General features: G+C 37.5%; 1 protein-coding gene and 1 long non-coding RNA gene across 2 annotated transcripts in view; one reads left to right on the top strand and one right to left on the bottom strand.

The window, feature by feature from the left end:
• Window positions 1-5494: 5494 nt before the first annotated feature.
• Window positions 5495-18058, bottom strand: part of LOC139730328 (acetylcholinesterase-like) — a 29151-nt gene continuing 16587 nt past the window's right edge. The window contains exons 6-10 of the mRNA XM_071641198.1: window positions 11283-11450; window positions 8334-8785; window positions 6806-7000; window positions 6132-6313; window positions 5495-5613 (exon numbers count right to left, since the gene is read on the bottom strand). Of these exons, the coding sequence (XP_071497299.1) occupies window positions 5495-5613; window positions 6132-6313; window positions 6806-7000; window positions 8334-8785; window positions 11283-11450 (1116 nt within the window). The remainder of the gene's footprint in view (window positions 5614-6131; window positions 6314-6805; window positions 7001-8333; window positions 8786-11282; window positions 11451-18058) is intronic.
• LOC139730315 (uncharacterized) lies at window positions 11758-17342 on the top strand. The gene is made up of 3 exons (XR_011710917.1): window positions 11758-12232; window positions 15329-15408; window positions 16436-17342. It is a non-coding gene; the product is annotated as an uncharacterized lncRNA (long non-coding RNA).

Below are 18058 nucleotides of genomic sequence, written 5' to 3'. Positions count from 1 at the left end.
AGTGTCGATCTCGTGAGCCTTTTGTGCCTAGTGTGGAACTCATGGACTGTATGACTCGTGAGCCGTATAACTCATGGGCTGTATGACTCATGGACCTATTTCTTACGTCGGTCTCGTGGACCGTATGACTCGTGGGTGTCGGTCTCGTGGGATGACCCCGTTATTATTAGCTTATACAGGGAAAAAGCATATTCCAATACAAAAAGATATCACAGTTGATATTTGTTCGTTTTCATTTTGGGTAGTTTTACACTGCTTAAATATAAGATTTTTGTCATTTCTTTACATGCAATTTCTAAATATCATAATTTCTTTATTTCTCATCCGATTCTGATCACTTTTGCATCATTCTGTCGGGATTTTATTTTTCTCTTTCCTCTGTGCTTGATATATTTCTGGAGTGTATTTATTCTTTGAATAGCAAGTTGAGTTAGAATGTTTCTGATTCTGTTTGTACAATAATCTCTTCTTTTCTTGGGATTCTAGATTGGAGTGAAGTATGATTTAATACCAAGTTGTATTTTGTAAGCTCTTTATCATGCTCATGGTGATTTTTTGTGTTAATGTAATTCGATCTGTGGAAATACGTATTCTTGCCAAACTCAAAAACTTTTCTTACTTCAATTCGAATTTGTACAATATCAGGTTATAGAGCATCATTATCTAAATATTCCAAAACATTACACACCCTTAAATTGCAAGATATGTATAAAATGCAAACATGTTCTTTTATGCAACGTTATAGTGCTAAAGTTTTATCACCTTATTTACAAAATATGTTATACTAGACTATCAATCCTTTTAATCGATGACGTTTTCCAACTGTCAAATCTATCAAAATTTGATACTCGTTTCGTCGCCGTGGTCCTTTTTTTCTGGGAATATCTTAGATTTGAGTAATTTCAATATAGAATTGTGTTCTTTTCAAGACAGTATGAAAATGATAATTGGTAAGTTTGGATATTTTTATATAGATTTATGAGTTTTCCTTTCATTTTGTGTCTGGTTTTCACAATGTATATTCTTTTCATAATTTTCCATTCTTGATTGTGAAAAGCATTTTGGTATATGCAGGTGTCAAATTGTCCTTAAATTAAGCAAATATTGATTTGACTCGAGATCTGATCGTATAAACATGGGGTCATTTATGAAGGCATCTTAAACTATCATAATTTATAATTTATCGTGACCACCGGTGAAGTTTTTCGGGCTCCAGCAGCAACGTCGTGAGCGATCACAGAATCTGTGTTTTCTTCGTGTGTCATTCAGGTGAAGTTTTCAACGAGTTTTAAAGAATTACATCACGTCCGTTTCATGAAGTCTATTGAGAGACTTTTCACCCATAAAACATACTTATGAGAGACTTTATATGGATTGTTCTTCTCCTTGGAAGTATTTCATAGCTTCATAAATATGAGCGACTTTGGGCATTCTGAGATTAATATAAAAACTTTCATGTGATGACTTCACGAAACGGACCCCTGTACTGAGAAATTGTTTGCTCCTCTATAATCATATTCGAATATCAAGGTGACAAAGCAACAGTATTTGATTTGATTAGGAGTTCATGGGTGAAAGTTTAAATAATAGTTGGGGTGATTTCCTGGTCTTACTCTAGACAGAAAATTTCCAGAGCTTCATTCCATTGAATTCTAATCCTCATCAATTTAATTCAAGACGGATGCTAAAGTGTATTTCATTTGTACAAAACTGATACTAGTAAATCACTGAAGCTCACTCTTGGCAATTAATATTCCACTATTCTTTTAATCAATTTAAATGATACCAAAAATTGACGAAGACGTTAAGAAACAATTTATTTCAGGCAGCTTTGTCAATCTCACTAGAAGCAGAATGTCACAATCAATAATATATACGTTCACATTAATGCAAATGGACATGGTTAAATTGTTTTTGATATACGTGTATTCCAATCTAATCACATGTTACATTCTATGAGATGTGCAAACATTATGAAACACGTTTGTCACAACACACGCATGCAATGGTGATGATATTGTAAACAGATTTTTTTTTTAACTCTTCTTGCATCTCACAATTGATGTCGTCATGTTATCGAGTTTTATCATTTAGCTTTTTAAGTCAACATTTTATCATGGGTAACTTCAGATCACAGGTTTGATAACCTGGTTATGAACTGGATGAACACATAATAATTATCAAGATTGTCAATTAGATTATTACATTGCCAGTGAAGCATTACAAATATCATTCACATAGGTGGAAATGTTTAAAGAATTCTTTGTATTCTATGGGAACATTTCCAACGGACTACATCAACATAACCATAGATAAGGAGTGTGCATTTACTTTAGAGATTAAACGTACCAATCTTCATTAAAAAAAAGAAAACCAAGGCAAGTGCCATGATGTGTCTCGCCCATTCGCGTACAAGAAATTGTACGCGAATGGGATATAACAGATAAAAAGAGATATAAAAGAGTAAAAATTCATGGCAAAAAAGAAACGTGCCATAAAAACTTACCATTGGGCCCTTAAAGTTCGTTGACCCCTGCCTGTGACCTTTGACCTTGTGGTGATAAAAACTTACCATTGGGCTCTTAAAGTTCGTTGACCCCTGCCTGTGACCTTTGACCTTGTGGTGATCACCCACTCCCAAAGGGACATCTACCATCAAAGTTTGGTCACAAACGGACCTATAATAGGGATCAAAAGTTATGACCCATAATAGAAACGCGCCATAAAAACTTAACATTGGGCTCAAAAAGTTTGTTGACCCATGCTTGTGACCATTGACCTTATGGTGACCATCCACTCCCCAAGGGACACCTACCATCCAAGTTTAGTCACAAATGGAGTTATGGATCAAAAGTTATGACCCATAATAGAAACGCGCCATAAAAACTTAACATTGGGCTCTAAAAGTTCGTTGACCCCTGCTTGTGACCTTTGACCTTGTGGTGACCATCCACTCCCCAAGGGACATCTACCATCCAAGTTTAGTCACAAACGGACCTATGGATCAAAAGTTATGACCAATAATAGAAATGCGCCATAAAAACTTAACATGGGGCTCTAAAAGTTCGTTAAACCCTGCTTGTGACCATTGACCTTGTGGTGACCATCCACTCCCCAAGGGACATCTACCATCTAAGTTTGGTCACAAATTGAGTTATGGATCAAAAGTTATGACCCATAATAGAAACGCACAAATAAAAACTTAACATGGGGCCCTAAAGTTCATTGACCCCTGCCTGCGAGCTTTGACCTTGAGGTGACCTTCATATATAGTAAAATGTGAAACTGTGTATGATCCCTCTTCCCTCGAAGTTTGATTGCAATTGAAGCCCAGAGTAAAGAGTTATTGAAGTCTTTGTAGCGTTACGGACAGACGACGGACGGACGCCGCAGGCGATCCCTCAGTCTCCCCTCACCTCCGGTGGGCTCGACAAAAACCGAACACAGTGTGTAAATGATAAGTGGAAACGCTGGATCCACGTACGTGCAAGTAACGACCAAAAAAAAAAAAGTGTTTAACGCTTACTTATTCCTTTATCTACATGACTTTGTATTTATTTATCCTTTAAAGCAGGGAAGCCCTTTCGATTTACCGTCATTGTTTTAAGGGACCGTGCGTTAATATGCAATCAGAGTGAGCTGTCAGCAAGAGAAACCACCAAAAAGCAAAGAAACAGCGATCATAAGATATGATATGTATCATAGTAAAATAACAATTTTATTAAAAGATTTTGAAATCAAAATGATGCGTAGTACGTATCAAATAACAAACAATTAGCACAATTAGGAAAACATAATTATAAAGAAGTTAAACGCATGTATAAATGTGACTCTGCACCTCAAAACAAACAAAAAGTCGCCAGACATGAATTTTTAGTTAAGACCATATTCTGAAAGAACAGACTTTAAGCTTTAAAATGATGTATAACTCAAATCAAATGGACTCTCCTAACCTATCTAAATATTGGAAAGAAAGCACAAGCTCAGGAAAAGTGTGAACTGAGAAAAGAGGCTCTGAAGTACAGTGTCTATTCAAGCGCTTAATCTTTACCAAACCGTGCTGGCTGTGCGATCAATGGGACAAAAAACAGGAAGTAAGCCACCAGAGTAACAACAATGAAGGGATTATCAGATTAAACTGAAATTAAGCATGCCTCATTAACACATTCTGTCTATAATTAATGCAAACTTTCAAAGTAGTAGCACTATCCTTTCAAAAGTTATTAGAGTTGAAAGTGAAGAGTGTGGACAAGGTTTTTCAGAAATGAAAAAGGGATTCTAAAGACACACATAATCACACTATTCTACCAAAAATGTTCGAGATAAACTGCTAAAAAAACACTTTCCTGCCCGTTTTATGATACCGAATTTTAGCATAATGTAAAAGAAGACCGGCTCTTTCAGAAAATATGAAAAAGTCAAGTTCGGCTAGGTTGACCCCTTTCACTTATTTTCAGTCCTCACGCAAAATCAGTGTGTGCGACTTTATATGTTCGTTTTGAGATGTACTGTCACAAATTGTCAAGAACTCAAATAAGATATCATTACAACTTTCAACGTAAAGTGGAGTATTTAAATGCACCTATAAAGTTACAAGTGTCTTCTGATGTTCAGAATCATTAGTTTACATTCTTTTTATAGACATCACAGTTTCGCAAGGACTGAATGTAATTGTAATTGATTCCATACCTTTTACGCATGAACCTATTTAAGTATTTAGTTCCTGGTGTTTAAGTAAAGAATCAACCCCCAACTCGGGTGGTCAACCATACAATCCATGCTTGTTCCAAATTCTTAGGGATACCCACTTTAAGGATGGAAAGGTGCTAGGATTTTCACCCCCTATTACGGCCTTTTGGAATGGAAGCCAGAAAAATTACCCCCTACTGAGGTCTTTGGATGGGAAACTAACAAAGCAGCATGACGTATGTGCAGTGCATGCGGCCAAATGTGCGAAGAGAAGGCAGGACCAGCATGTTCTGCAGCACGACATGTTCTTAATATAAGCACATTTAGGAGATTGGGGCAAACACTAAAAAGCCCCACTTTCCCTATTTCGGAATTTTTTGGGGGTTTGACACTGATCCTATTCGGAACCCTACTCAGTATTTTAGGATTATTTTGGAAATATTTCAAAATTACCGTTAACTGGAACATTTCCGGGGAGGAATGCTAAAAGAGACCCCCTTTTTCGACGATTTTGCGGGATTTTTCCCTCTAAGTAAACCCCTAAAATATTCTCATTTCCCCGGAAGAAAAAATGTAACGCATGCTGCACGGATGACTACCTGAGGAGATGGGGAGGGAGGACAGGTTTAGAGGAATAATCATTTTTGAAACCCTGATATTACCTCTGTCACAGATTAAACGTTGCAGATATAGTTGTAGTAGATCTTAGGTGAGTGTAGAACATATTGATATGAACCTTATGAAAACCTGGTGTTGATCTCTTGTTAATGTGTTTCATTCACAGTCAGGCATTATAGAGAGCATCTTAGTTATTACAGGTGGTCCCCTTCTTGTAATCCTCGAACACCCGCTGCCATTCTACCATCTCTCCCTTCCAGTCGTTGTAGCTTTCCCGCCATTCTCTATCCTCTTCCGTCATGCTGCCTGCAACATTATACAACACCAGAAGGAATGCATCAAAGCATATCACCATGCAAATAATTATCGCTATCGAAAAATTGTTAACACCTATCATCAACTTCGCCGCTTACTCCCACTGTAGTTGTCTCAGCTACAATTACATGAACCATGAAACCACAGCTAGCTATACATGAACCATGAACATGAACCAACCGACATTGACGTTTAGATTAAATTGTGCTTTTTCACACATATGTATTTTAGTATCATCTCAGTAAAAGATATTTTGAATAAGATAGACAGTGAACAATATTCTCAACAAGACTCAATATTATACTTCTGGAACGTCTATCATTATAAATATTCCCTAAAACGACCATGACGTCAATGATGGAAAAATCTTTCTTCTCTTTTGAACGGAATCGTGCCTGCCATCCAAAGTAAATATTCTACAATAGGATGATATGTTTTGTTATAACGAAACATAATACAACAAGACAATGGCACGATTATGATGATGTATGGCTTTGTGTCTGTCTTACTTGTAAAAATCATGAGAGAAGGTAGGTAGTGATTCCAGAAGTGACATCCCCTCGCTCTAGCGGCTCTTCCCACTCCCAGCTCAAGGGACAACTCTTTGTGACTGAGCTCAGGGATGGTGTAGAGAGGCCAAAAATCTTCCCCGTCTCCTCGGGGAACGTCCTCACTGGGTCTACTGGGATCTCTGCGTTCAGTGGAACAAAATAACAGGTATTAAAATATACTCTTAACCCTTTTTGTGCCAGTGAGTCAAATGCGTACAAATTTCAAACACAAACCAATGGACAGGAAATAAATGTGGCAAACAAAGGGTTAACTGATAAATTCACATCTTACCCCTGCCCAGGGCGACTTCCCTAAAACACTGATTACATTGTATCCAATGTAGCACCATATCGTGATAAACTGGGTAATCCTAACTTTAGGACCGATGATTAAGTACACATCAATGATATTCACATCAGGGTGCAGGACGGCCATTGTACAGTTACTGCTCTTAACATCGGAAAGGAAATATTTCTTGAGAAGATTATCGCATATTGCAATCTTCAATACTCTTTTCCTAATCATGAAGGTTTAGCATTTATATATATATATATATATATATATATATATATATATATATATTGTCGAGATATAAGAGTGACAATAGGAAAAGAATCAACAAATATCCTACCCAGATTTGGCGAAGTTTGTCCAAAATTCCATAAATTTGACGGAGAAGGCGTTCTCTTCCTCTGTCATGTTGTGACCCCGAACAGTGTACAGCTCTTGTATGAAAGGTACTCCAAAGACAAATGTTAGGTCCTCCCCATGTGTTGCTCCAAGCCAAGGAGTTGACGGATAGACCTCTCCATACTGGTAGTTGCTCCTGTGTATACGGAGGATAACACGAAAGTTTTGATGGTTGACTAAAGCCCGCCGCACACTATACGACTCACGACCACACGACCTTAAGACCACAAGATCCAGTCGTACGACTGGAAACTGGCTAGGTCGGTGACGTCACACTTCCGGTCTTAAGGTTGTACGACCAGTCGGATCGTATGGTGTGCGGCTTAAGACAGGAACAGACAACTCAGGGAAGAGAGAAATTAATTAATTTGTGAAAGCTTCATTTAAAGTTTTTCAAGACACTAGTTAGATAATTTTGATTTTCACGTTTTTTTTTCATGAAACAGTGATGTCTGTGACAATAAAGATAAGGTGGGGATATCTCACACTGGCTTGCTAACAAATCTTTGTCAGATTCCACTTTTCAATAGAATATTAATATAAAAAAAACAGCCAGATTATATCCTTCGCATTAAATTACTCAAGAGTTGTAACGATTTACTGATGCTATTTTCTAGGGATGCAAAGTTGGGGTTTAATAATTGTATGTCATTGACAAAGATAAATTTCATGTCATTTCTCATCCGCAACTAACATGATATTATGAGCCGATGACACCATGCATCATATAGTCGGAGTGTTTGAAAAAAAAAATCATTTTTTTTTTCTGGAACACACATAAAACTTACATTGCCAGTACTCAGATTTTATGTCATCGTTTGGAATGCAACCTTGCTCTATAGTTCCTTAATTTTTTCCCCTTTATCCATTGCAGTAGTCAAATTTTATGTCATCGTTAGGAATGCAACCTTGTTCTATAGTTCCTTGAGTTTTTTCCCTTTATATCAATGATGTCATTGATTTCTACATTGAGTCGTCAATCTTGTCCACTGTGGCAGAGTGTACATCCCATAGATTTACCACTGAAAGACATCAACATTTCATCGACAACGGACAACAAAGGGAATATATGACAGATTCAAGGAGTTAATCGTAGTAGACGTGTGACGCCTGAAAAAAAAAACACCTGGCAGAACCGCATTAATTTCAGTAGAACAGATTAAGATTCAAAGGTCAAGCTTGGTTTTGTTCGAAAGACTACATGCAATCCATGATATCAGAGGAAAAAAAAAAGGAAAAAATCTTTCGGGTAACTGACATGAAGTAGAAGAAAACTCACGTAATAGATTAATTACCATATCAAGAATTTTATGTCGTGTATTGATATACAAGCATACAAATAATATAAGTCGCAAGCAGACCAGTAGGCCTTTACATAATTACAGCGATAAAGTCATTTGTGAACTTTAAAGAATTTGAAGGTTGTCATCACAGAACCAAGGAGAATTTGACTTCATTATGCGTCATACTTTGTTGGTTCATGGGTCATGAGGTACTTGTAGACAGGAAGATTGACATTGGCGTGTTTCCTAACTACGAAGTCTGTTGGACAGGCATAGTTGATGTCAGTTCCGAAATCGACTATCGATCTGAAGTAGTCGGCAGCCGGATTATCGGCGGTCGTCCAGTTAATGTACTCATGGTGGATGGCATTTAAAAGAATCTCATCGTTCCATCTGTAGCGATTCAGGTAGTAACTAAGAAGCCCGTCAAAGATGACACGGTATATGGGTGGAGGTGTAGGGCTCCCTACAAACTCCAGAAACAGGAAAAAAGGTACGATGGTGCCTTCGTCCTTGTTGAAGCCGGCAAGGATTGGAACGTGTGCGAAGTCTCCATTGTCGTAGAGATTTCTTGGAGTGTCATCCAGGAACGTACCGTCAAGAGTTACTGAGTAAAAACCTCCATCTGCCAAATACAACTGTAAATGACCACGGCCGGAGGATATTGTGAGGAAGAAAGAGAGACAGATGGTATATGAGACAGTGTCATTTAATCATCTTTTTTTTTTCCGTAGGCCACGGAACGAGTCTACAAGGCTTACTATCATTGATATAATATTTGATTTTCAAGGCATGAATTTGAGTTTCGAAAGAAGACAAGATCATAGACATGATAGAGGAAAAAGTTCATTTAGTATTAAAGTTTTTTTTTAGATTCTGAACAAGGAGATAACAGCAACTTAATAGCAGTATTTAAAAAAACTTCTTTGTGTTTTTATCAGTATGATAAATGATTCAATCAATATCATAAATCTACACAGTGTATGACAGTCGAATTAATGCTTTATATACTGACCCTATTGGTGTCATGAAGTATTAACAGAACTTAGGAAACTCAAAAATAAGAAATCCACTGGTATTGACGGAATCTCATCTGCCATTCTAAAAATGTCAGCTAGAGCAATCGCACCTACTTTAACATATCTAACAAATAGGTCAATTGTTGAAAAAAAATGTTCCATCCCGATGGAAATTAGCCAAAATTATTCCTTCTAATAAATAGGTCAATTGTTGAAAAAAAATGTTCCATCCCGATGGAAATTAGCCAAAATTATTCCTTCTAATAAATAGGTCAATTGTTGAAAAAAATGTTCCATCCCGATGGAAATTAGCCAAAATTATTCCTTTGTTTAAGAAAGGGGATAAAAGTAGCCCAGATAATTACAGGCCAATATCTTTATTGCCAGTAGTATCCAAAGTATTAGAACGTGTTGTGCACAAGCAATTGTTTAATTATATTCGAGTTAATAGTTTACTAGCAATGGAACAGTCTGGATTCAGACTATTACACTCCACACTTACAGTCCTCGTAAACGTTACAGATGAATGGCTTCATGCCATGGATAAACAATGTTACACGGGAGTAGTATTTGTCGACCTGAGAAAAGCGTTCGACACTGTTTACCATGAAGTGTTACTAGAAAAATTAAAGCACATAGGAATGAGTGACTCCAGTATAATATGGTTTAGGGAATATTTACAAAATCGACGAATTGTAACTCAAGTAGGAAACACATTATCACGCGAACAGTGTATTTCATATTTATGGCGTACCCCAAGGATCAATATTGGGACCTTTACTGTTTGCCCTTTATATAAATGACATGGTTAAAACTGTTGAAAATTGTAAAATTCACCTATACGCTGATGACACTGTTTTGTATTTTTCAAGTAAAAATCCTCATACTGTTCAACAGAAATTGCAACAGGAATTAAATACGATCTCTGATTGGATGTGTAAAAACAGACTGAGTCTAAACTGTGATAAAACAGTATGTATGCTTATTGGAAATAGAAAGTCACTGAACAAATGTAATAAATTAAATTTGAATGTAAATGGGAAAAAATTGGAACAGGTAAATCATGTGAAATACTTAGGGGTATCAGTAGATGCGGAATTAAATTGGAATACACAAGTTGAAAGTGTCTGTAAAAAGTGAGTAAAATGGTGAGTTTCATGGGCAGACTTAGGCACATAATCAATGAACAAAGTATGAATTTAATATACAAGTCTTTCATTTTACCACAGTTAGATAATGCCGACATTGTTTGGGATTCTGGAAAGCGTAATCATGTAAATATGATTCAAAAACTTCAGAATAGAGCTGGAAGAATAATTTTGAACATAAATCCATATTCTCACACGTCTACCCATCAAGTGCACCAAACTCTCCAATGGGATTATCTTGTCTCTCGACGTAAACAGCATCTACTGCAATTAGTTTACAAGGCATTTCATGGCATGACACCGTCTTATTTGACCGATAAATTTGAACCCAAAGAAAATTCGTATTCATTGCGGTCTAATTTCAATTTACACCTTAATATTCCAAGAACAAATTAGTGTAAGAGAATGGTTTCATACAGAGGTAGTAGGGAGTTCAATTCACTTCCTTTGTCAATAAAAAAGGCAACCAGTATAGATATTTTCAAGCGATCACTGCAAGAGCACATCTCTTCTTATGTTTGATATAACTCAGTACATGACAGATTACTAATACATAAATTAACGGGAAATGTATATTTTTCAATTTCTTTCTTTTTCCTTTTCTTTTCTTTTCGTGTGTTTTTTTCTTTTCTTTCTTCTCATTGTATATATTTTGATTTGTTGTTTAGTTGAAGAAACTGTATTACTTTAATTTATACTGGACCCTCCTGTAAAACAGCGGGACCATAATGATCCTCTTCGCTGAGTGAGGCTATCCAGCCGTATTATTTATGAGTTTTTGTATCACATGATTTGTAACGTTGATTTTTTTTATATTTACGGAAATAAATTACCATACCATACCATACCATCAATAATAATAATAATAATCGAGAACAGAGGAAAGTGTTAGCAGTACCCTCTTTATTCAAATAGTATCAAAAACAACTAATCATTATGAATGAGCCAGTCCTCCCGAGGAACGTTACCTCATCGGCTTTTGCTCGAAGATCTTCGGCGTCCTGCCGTCTGAGACAAGTTACCATGGCAACGGATGTTGATGTATTGCAGCCCATAGCAATCCCAACATCTGTTGATAGTCGTCTTTCCCTGTCTGGGTCGTCTCTGAAGGCCCACCGACTGAAGGCATTGCCGCTCTTGTAAAAAGAAGGAATACATCATAAGAAAATGTCTTGCACATGTTTCTATGGAACGCCATTAGGGAAACAATACAAAATTCATTTCACTCCAGCCAATATTCATTTCACTTTTAACAAATACATTTCACTCACCAATATTTATTTCACTTTTTACAAAAATACATTTCACTTTTAGATAGAAATTCATTTCACTTTTCACAAAAATACATTTCACTTTTAGATAAAAATACATTTCACTTTTAAATAAAAATCCATTTCACTTTTCACAAAAATGCATTTCACTTTTCACAAAAATACATTTCACTTTCCACAAAAATACATTTCACTTTCAAATAAAAATTCATTTCACTCTTCACAAAATGTATTTCACTTTTTAACCAAAAACATTTGACTTTTCACAAAATTCATTTCACTTTTCAAGAAAAAAAAAATAGATCATTTCATTTTTCCGTAAAAAAAAAATCATTTCACTTTGGCGTACCGTATCACTCTGACGAAACCATTTCACTGCACTAAAACCATTTCACTGCACTAAAACCATTTCACTCTGATAAAAACATTTCACTCTGATCAAAAAAATACGTTCCTCTCTTTTCCCGGCCAAAAGGTGGCGCCAGTCTGAGAGGAGTCACAGTGCTATGCGCTATGGCACTTTGTTAGCACCAAAGAGCGTACAATGGCGGCTTTGCATAGTGTCCTGTTCGCTCTTTCTACCCCGACAAATTGCTGAATTTCTCCTTTGATGACATCCGTGCGATCTTGGGAGTGTTCACATACCGGTAAAAAAAGGTGTCATTTTTCGTTTGTTCAGTTGCTCGTTTGGTTTTCTCGAGGTTTTGCCATTTGTTTCGATCCTTCACAGCGGTCACTCTCTTGCAGAGGCTACATTGCAGATTGTAACTTTCCACGTATTTTGCCATAGACGCAGACTCGCCAGCGAAAGAAAGCAGTCTATCAATATCACAGTCCCATATACGCCTATCTATGTCTGAATACTCTGATATAGTATTCTGCCAACGTGGTGCTGAAGCCTTGAAGTCTAACAGAGTAACCCGCTAGATCTAGAACTAGTACTAGGTCCAGTAGGAGCACTCCTACTGTCCGACTAAAAATAGTCCCACACGTACTAATGACCAGTAATGAGATGGGTCCATAAATGGGGAGGACTTCTCATATGATAAATGGACCACAATATGGTCGATTGTATCATGTTGTATAGCGGTGGCAGGCGGTAACGCTAGGGCCTAACATTCGTAACAACATCCTCATTAGAAAAAAAAAAGGTTACGTAGACGTATGCAACCTATTTATAATAAGCTTCTTAGTAGACTAGACTAGACACTCTAACGTTAGATATATTTGATATCATAGAGTACTACCTGGTATTTTTGATTTATTTCTAATAAAATTAAAATAATGCAGGCCCTGCCTAGGGAAAATTTTGGAATTTGAAGTTTCTAAAGTAATTCATAAGTAACATTTTGGCGTAAATTAATACAGGGAAAAAATGATCAATGGTAAACGGCAAATAGATTCAAATAAAAACAACAACAGAAACACCTAGCCTCTATCTAGGCCTGATACTCTGACTGTAGTGTTAACGTTAAGGCCATGTCACACCATAACGCGGGCTTGTGGCGAGGAGGTAGTTTCCAGCACATAGAAGATTTTCAGCGGGCGAACAAGAATGTTTGCAATTTTCATTCATGCCTTGTCATACCGTACGGGGGAACTTCTGCGGCTTGACTTGCGGGGAAACAAATTTACTCCAAGGAGCTCTCCGCAGTTGGTCCGGACCTGACAGTATCTAGCGCGTAGTTGCCCGGAGGTGCTCACGCAAGTCCGATTTAACCGCAGCCAAGTTTTGAGCATGACCAAAACTTTTTCCGGGTGAGTCGCAGGAATGCCCGTAGAGGTCCACGCAGAACGCCAGTAGTAGGAGACCCTTAGCCGCAGTACTTCCCAGGCAATTCCCACGCAGGTACTTCGCAGTCCCGTATGCAGCCAAGATAATGAAATTCTGTGAGATTTCAGCCATTCCATTAGAGAAATTCCTTCACTAAGTTGTCAGCCCCCACGCGACTGGTACAAAGGTCACACAGTATACTCGCAAGTATAACGCTTCCAGCAAGTAAGACACATGCGCTGACTCGCACAAATCCTTTTCCGCCCTCAGGAATGTCCGGTATGCTAGAAAATCCCTACACGTAACAAGCCCGAGTAGCTTGCCCGGAAAGATGTGACAGGGCCTAAACACGGTTGCGGGTGAAAAAATATGCGTGCGCACCTCCGGGCGACTACTTTTGAGATACATGCTAGGTACTGTCATGTGCGGATATCTACAGGGACCTCCAGGTAGTCAAAATTGTTCTTTGCAAGTCGCACGCAAGGCTGGTGTGACACGGCCTTTAGACATAATTCTAGACTCTAGTCTAACAGCTAGAGTTTCTAGACCTAACGCGCGTTAGGCCCTAAAAGGTATGTTCTGGGTATTGACTCTGCCTCTATACAGGCCCAGCCTAGATCTAGTTCACGTACTACATAGTTGTTGTTTTTTGTACTGCCATACTGTCACTGCACTGGTATAAATGCATACACATAACCACAACTTTGTCCATTGACATTGGCATGACAAAGCCGATCTACTTGAATAATTTATTACTCGCGTTCAGTCTCGCATCATCAGACAGGCAGTGAAGTAGGACTGATTTGTCTTGTTAGAAAGTGAATCAAATCCTCTCAGGCTGAGTCTGACCAAGTTAAGGGTAATGTTTTAAAATCACTTTAACTGTAACTGTACTGTAGCTGGTAAGCATGTGCATTATCTTGTCTTGCCTTTCCAAAGATGCCCACATTTCCCACAATTAATAGACTTGGACGGTTTCTTCAATGTGTGGTAAGGGTACCAGCTATCGGCAGGGTACATCGACACCCTGCGTATCATGGCTGTTTGTGCGTATAGAACAAAAAGGTACGCGTGGGATTAAGTGCCATTTTATAGCTATGAAAACAGTAACAAAGAAACGAAAATCAAGCCAACAAAACAAACTAAACACGTTTCAATTACATATCCACTCAGTAACAACGCATGACTATGAAATTCACTTGTATTACCTATGGAGGGAAGGGGTGCAGATCGTGAGGTACCCTTTTTCAGCCACGCGAAGAAAAATTGCATAATTTTACAATGGAGATTCAGAATCAACAGAACAGTCACGAGATTTGAACTGCAGTATTTACAGCTTATTTGAGGAAAAACTTAGGCAAATTTGTTTTATACTTTTGTAATAAACGAGCTGCAAATTCATAGGGTGCCGATAGGTGGTACCCTCAATCACAAAAATGCCCAGTGATGCAGTGGTTGGTTAATTGCTGACCCTTGACATATTGTATCAAGGGTTGAAGCAGCCACTACTTCTTCTAAGAGGCTGTGCCAGTCCTTTGTGTTCCTTGGTAGGAAAGATGAACCTCTGTATTGTGTTCTGCAGGTAATTCAGTGTGTTAATTCATGTTGGTAGCAATACCAAATGTATATTTTCATGAATAGTTTCATTGATATAAGCACTTGGCATTTTAGTAGCACTTACACTGTACTGCAAAATGAGCAATTTAAGAGCAAAAATCAGATACCAAAAGTTCAGGCAATCAATTCCTGCATGTGGTGTTGGTTATTGGAGTGAAGGGCTAAGGTGCTTTTTAAAAGAGACTCGTTTGTATTACATTTTCTTTGTGCTGAGTAAAAAGTTCCCCCTATTCATATAAGGAAATAATGTAATAATGCATTGTATAACACATCATTTGTATAACACCTCACTTGTATGAATATTATTTACCCTCAGGTAAACAGTTATTGAATCTGCTTCCCTCCTATTCAGCGAATGCGGAAAGACCATGCATAAGGAGGCTGCATCCCTGACCACGCTTTGATTCAAGCTCACTCATTGACTGGAAAGCTGTGAGTTTCAGCTTTCAGGATTTACTGAAAGTGCATTATTCAAAAGATTGACATTCTAGGTACATTTATACCATAACCATTGTTCACAACTTGACCTTACTCCTGTGGGAGGAAAAAAAAAACAACTTTTTTTTTGGAAGTGATGGTACATGTATTGTACCGTACCAGATAATTCTAATGACAACACATGTACATATTTTGTATGTCACCTAGAACTAAAGAGTGAACTTAAGAGTGAAATTTCTGTGAAGGCACATCTTATAATCTTTACCCTGCCCTTTCATTCCAAGGAAATGTACATGTATGTAGATTCTTCTCTTTCTTTATAATGTATAGTGACTATGGCAACAGCCCATACATTTGACAGGTATCACAATATGCAGCGTGGACCAATCAATCATTTTAATAGTGTGTATTATAGTGTACCATAGGTGCCTAGGTCTAGTAATTGGCCCGTACTGATACCAATTTAATCAGTTTCGGAGGACATGAAAATGCAAGTCAAATGTAACTTTGAATGAAGAATTGTCTGTCACTGATATATATTTTTCTTTTTTTTTTGGGGGGGGGGGGGTTGGTCAAAAAAATTGACTTTAGACAAAGTTACACTTCTTTGCAAAGATAGTTCTGGTTTGTAATTAAGCTAGACATGGGAAAAAACAAACAAACAAACAAACAGATAGCACCATGAAGGCCAGAATTGTGTGAATTGTTCTGTTGTGATCTATAGCTTTCTTACAGGCCTGTACTACCTCCCCATTCCCTTCTGAAACAAGTTTTCCCTCTGTTTCCAGATATCATGTTTGACTCACTCCTGTATGTGCATAGTAGATCTTCAGCTTTGAAGAATGACCTTCTGATCTTGGTCATTCTTGCTTCTAGTTTGCTGGAGTTGCTAGTAAATATATGATACAAAATTACTGGAAATATCATGTGTATGAAGGCATAAGAAAATAGTGCACATCAATATGTCTTCAAAATGTTTACACGCTGTTTCCATATATGCTTGCCTTTTTCATTCTTCCAGGAAGGACTGTTTTAACTGCTCATACGTGGTCGACACAGAACATCCGCATTCACAGCCCTTCATCCTCCTTATTGGAGAAAGCAAATTATACCCTCTTCAGGTACATGTATCTGCAGTTGTAGAGCACAGGGCACAGTCCTCAAGGCGTTGTGGGTGCAGCTGATCTTGTCTTCAAGTTGATCTTCGTTCTAAATCGCGACTGCTGGCCACATTGTATGGCAGTGAGACCATTTTAAAAGGGACTCCTGTACAAACAAGGAGGATTTGAAACTTTGGCATCCATCCCTTATTTTCTAAATTTGCTGAGTCAACCATAATGCAACCATTTATTTGTCATCTCCACCCTTCCTGTATCAAGTCTGCATAATAAAACAGCATTTGCTTGAGAAGTACTTACAATGTTATAGGGAAATAGGCACTGACCTTTAATTGTGGTCTCCTCATAACAGTGGCCATGTTATTTTACAAGCCATTTGCCATATGATGGATATTGTTGTATTTTGACTATACACCTGTACCATGTATGAATGATAAGGTACATTTATATTGATACTATTAGTGGTCAATGCTTCTTTGAAACATGTATTCACTTTTCAAGGAGTTAGTTTTACTTATGATAATGTAGACAAGTATCGAATATGTGAAAAGCTGCTAATACCATTATTACACACCACACCCACATATAGTGTGTACAAGTTGACAAGGGATGTATAGAGCACCAAACTGTGACATCGCCATGGAAACTAGTTCTAAATGACCTCACATGGCCCAAATATCTGTCAACACTATTGTTGCTTGCACCTGGTTCCAACCCAAGTTACAACAACTCTCTTGCTTTTTTAGGAGTTGACCTAGAACTTGGCATATGTGGCCACTATTACAGGTAAATGTGGTATGTAATTAATGTGTTTCCATGGTAATGAAAAAAAAAAAATCTATAGAAAATTTAACCAAAATATTGCGGATCAAACTACTTTCAATCTTTATAATGTGAATGGTAATTTGAAAACACAAGATATAATTGTCTTCAACTGGCATCCTTCATGTATCACTTGAGTAGTGTACCCCAAGCAATTTCATCTATGCTCGTAAGAAGTAATCAAGTTCTTCATGATTATCATACAAGGCAGGCTATTGTGTATCACTTCGCAGTTAGAACTCGACTCAGGAGAAATGTGATAGCATATACATGTACAGGCCCACAACACAAGAATTCTGTGCATTGCTCCCAGGTAGGCCAGTAGCCAACATACTACATATTCAAAAATGTGATGAAATTCCACCTTTTCATTATGCACCTACATAGTACCTGTCACATGTGTGTATTTGACTTTGGAGTATGGATGCAATATTGTATTATGCTGCATTGCAATGAGTAAAATAATTAGCAGTAGAACAAGCACTTTATAGTGTACCTGAAGCATGTTACTACAGATTTTTGAAAGCTTCAAATTTATCTTGGAAACCCAAATCTATAAAGTTGACATGGCATCGAATATTATTTTCATTACATGTATAATTTTGAACACTCAGTTTGTACTTTCCTTGCATTAAATTAGTATTTGATGTCAGATAACTCACAACGGGTCATTGCATTATATGCGGAATATGTTGCTATTCTGT

Source organism: Diadema antillarum, unplaced genomic scaffold (genome assembly GCF_040938485.1).
Source record: "Diadema antillarum isolate AM-2024a unplaced genomic scaffold, OU_Dant_1.0 seq00000301_RagTag, whole genome shotgun sequence".
Classification (NCBI taxonomy): Eukaryota; Metazoa; Echinodermata; class Echinoidea; order Diadematoida; family Diadematidae; genus Diadema; species Diadema antillarum.
Note: the sequence above shows the minus strand (reverse complement) of the source record. Positions and strands in the feature narration are given on the sequence as shown.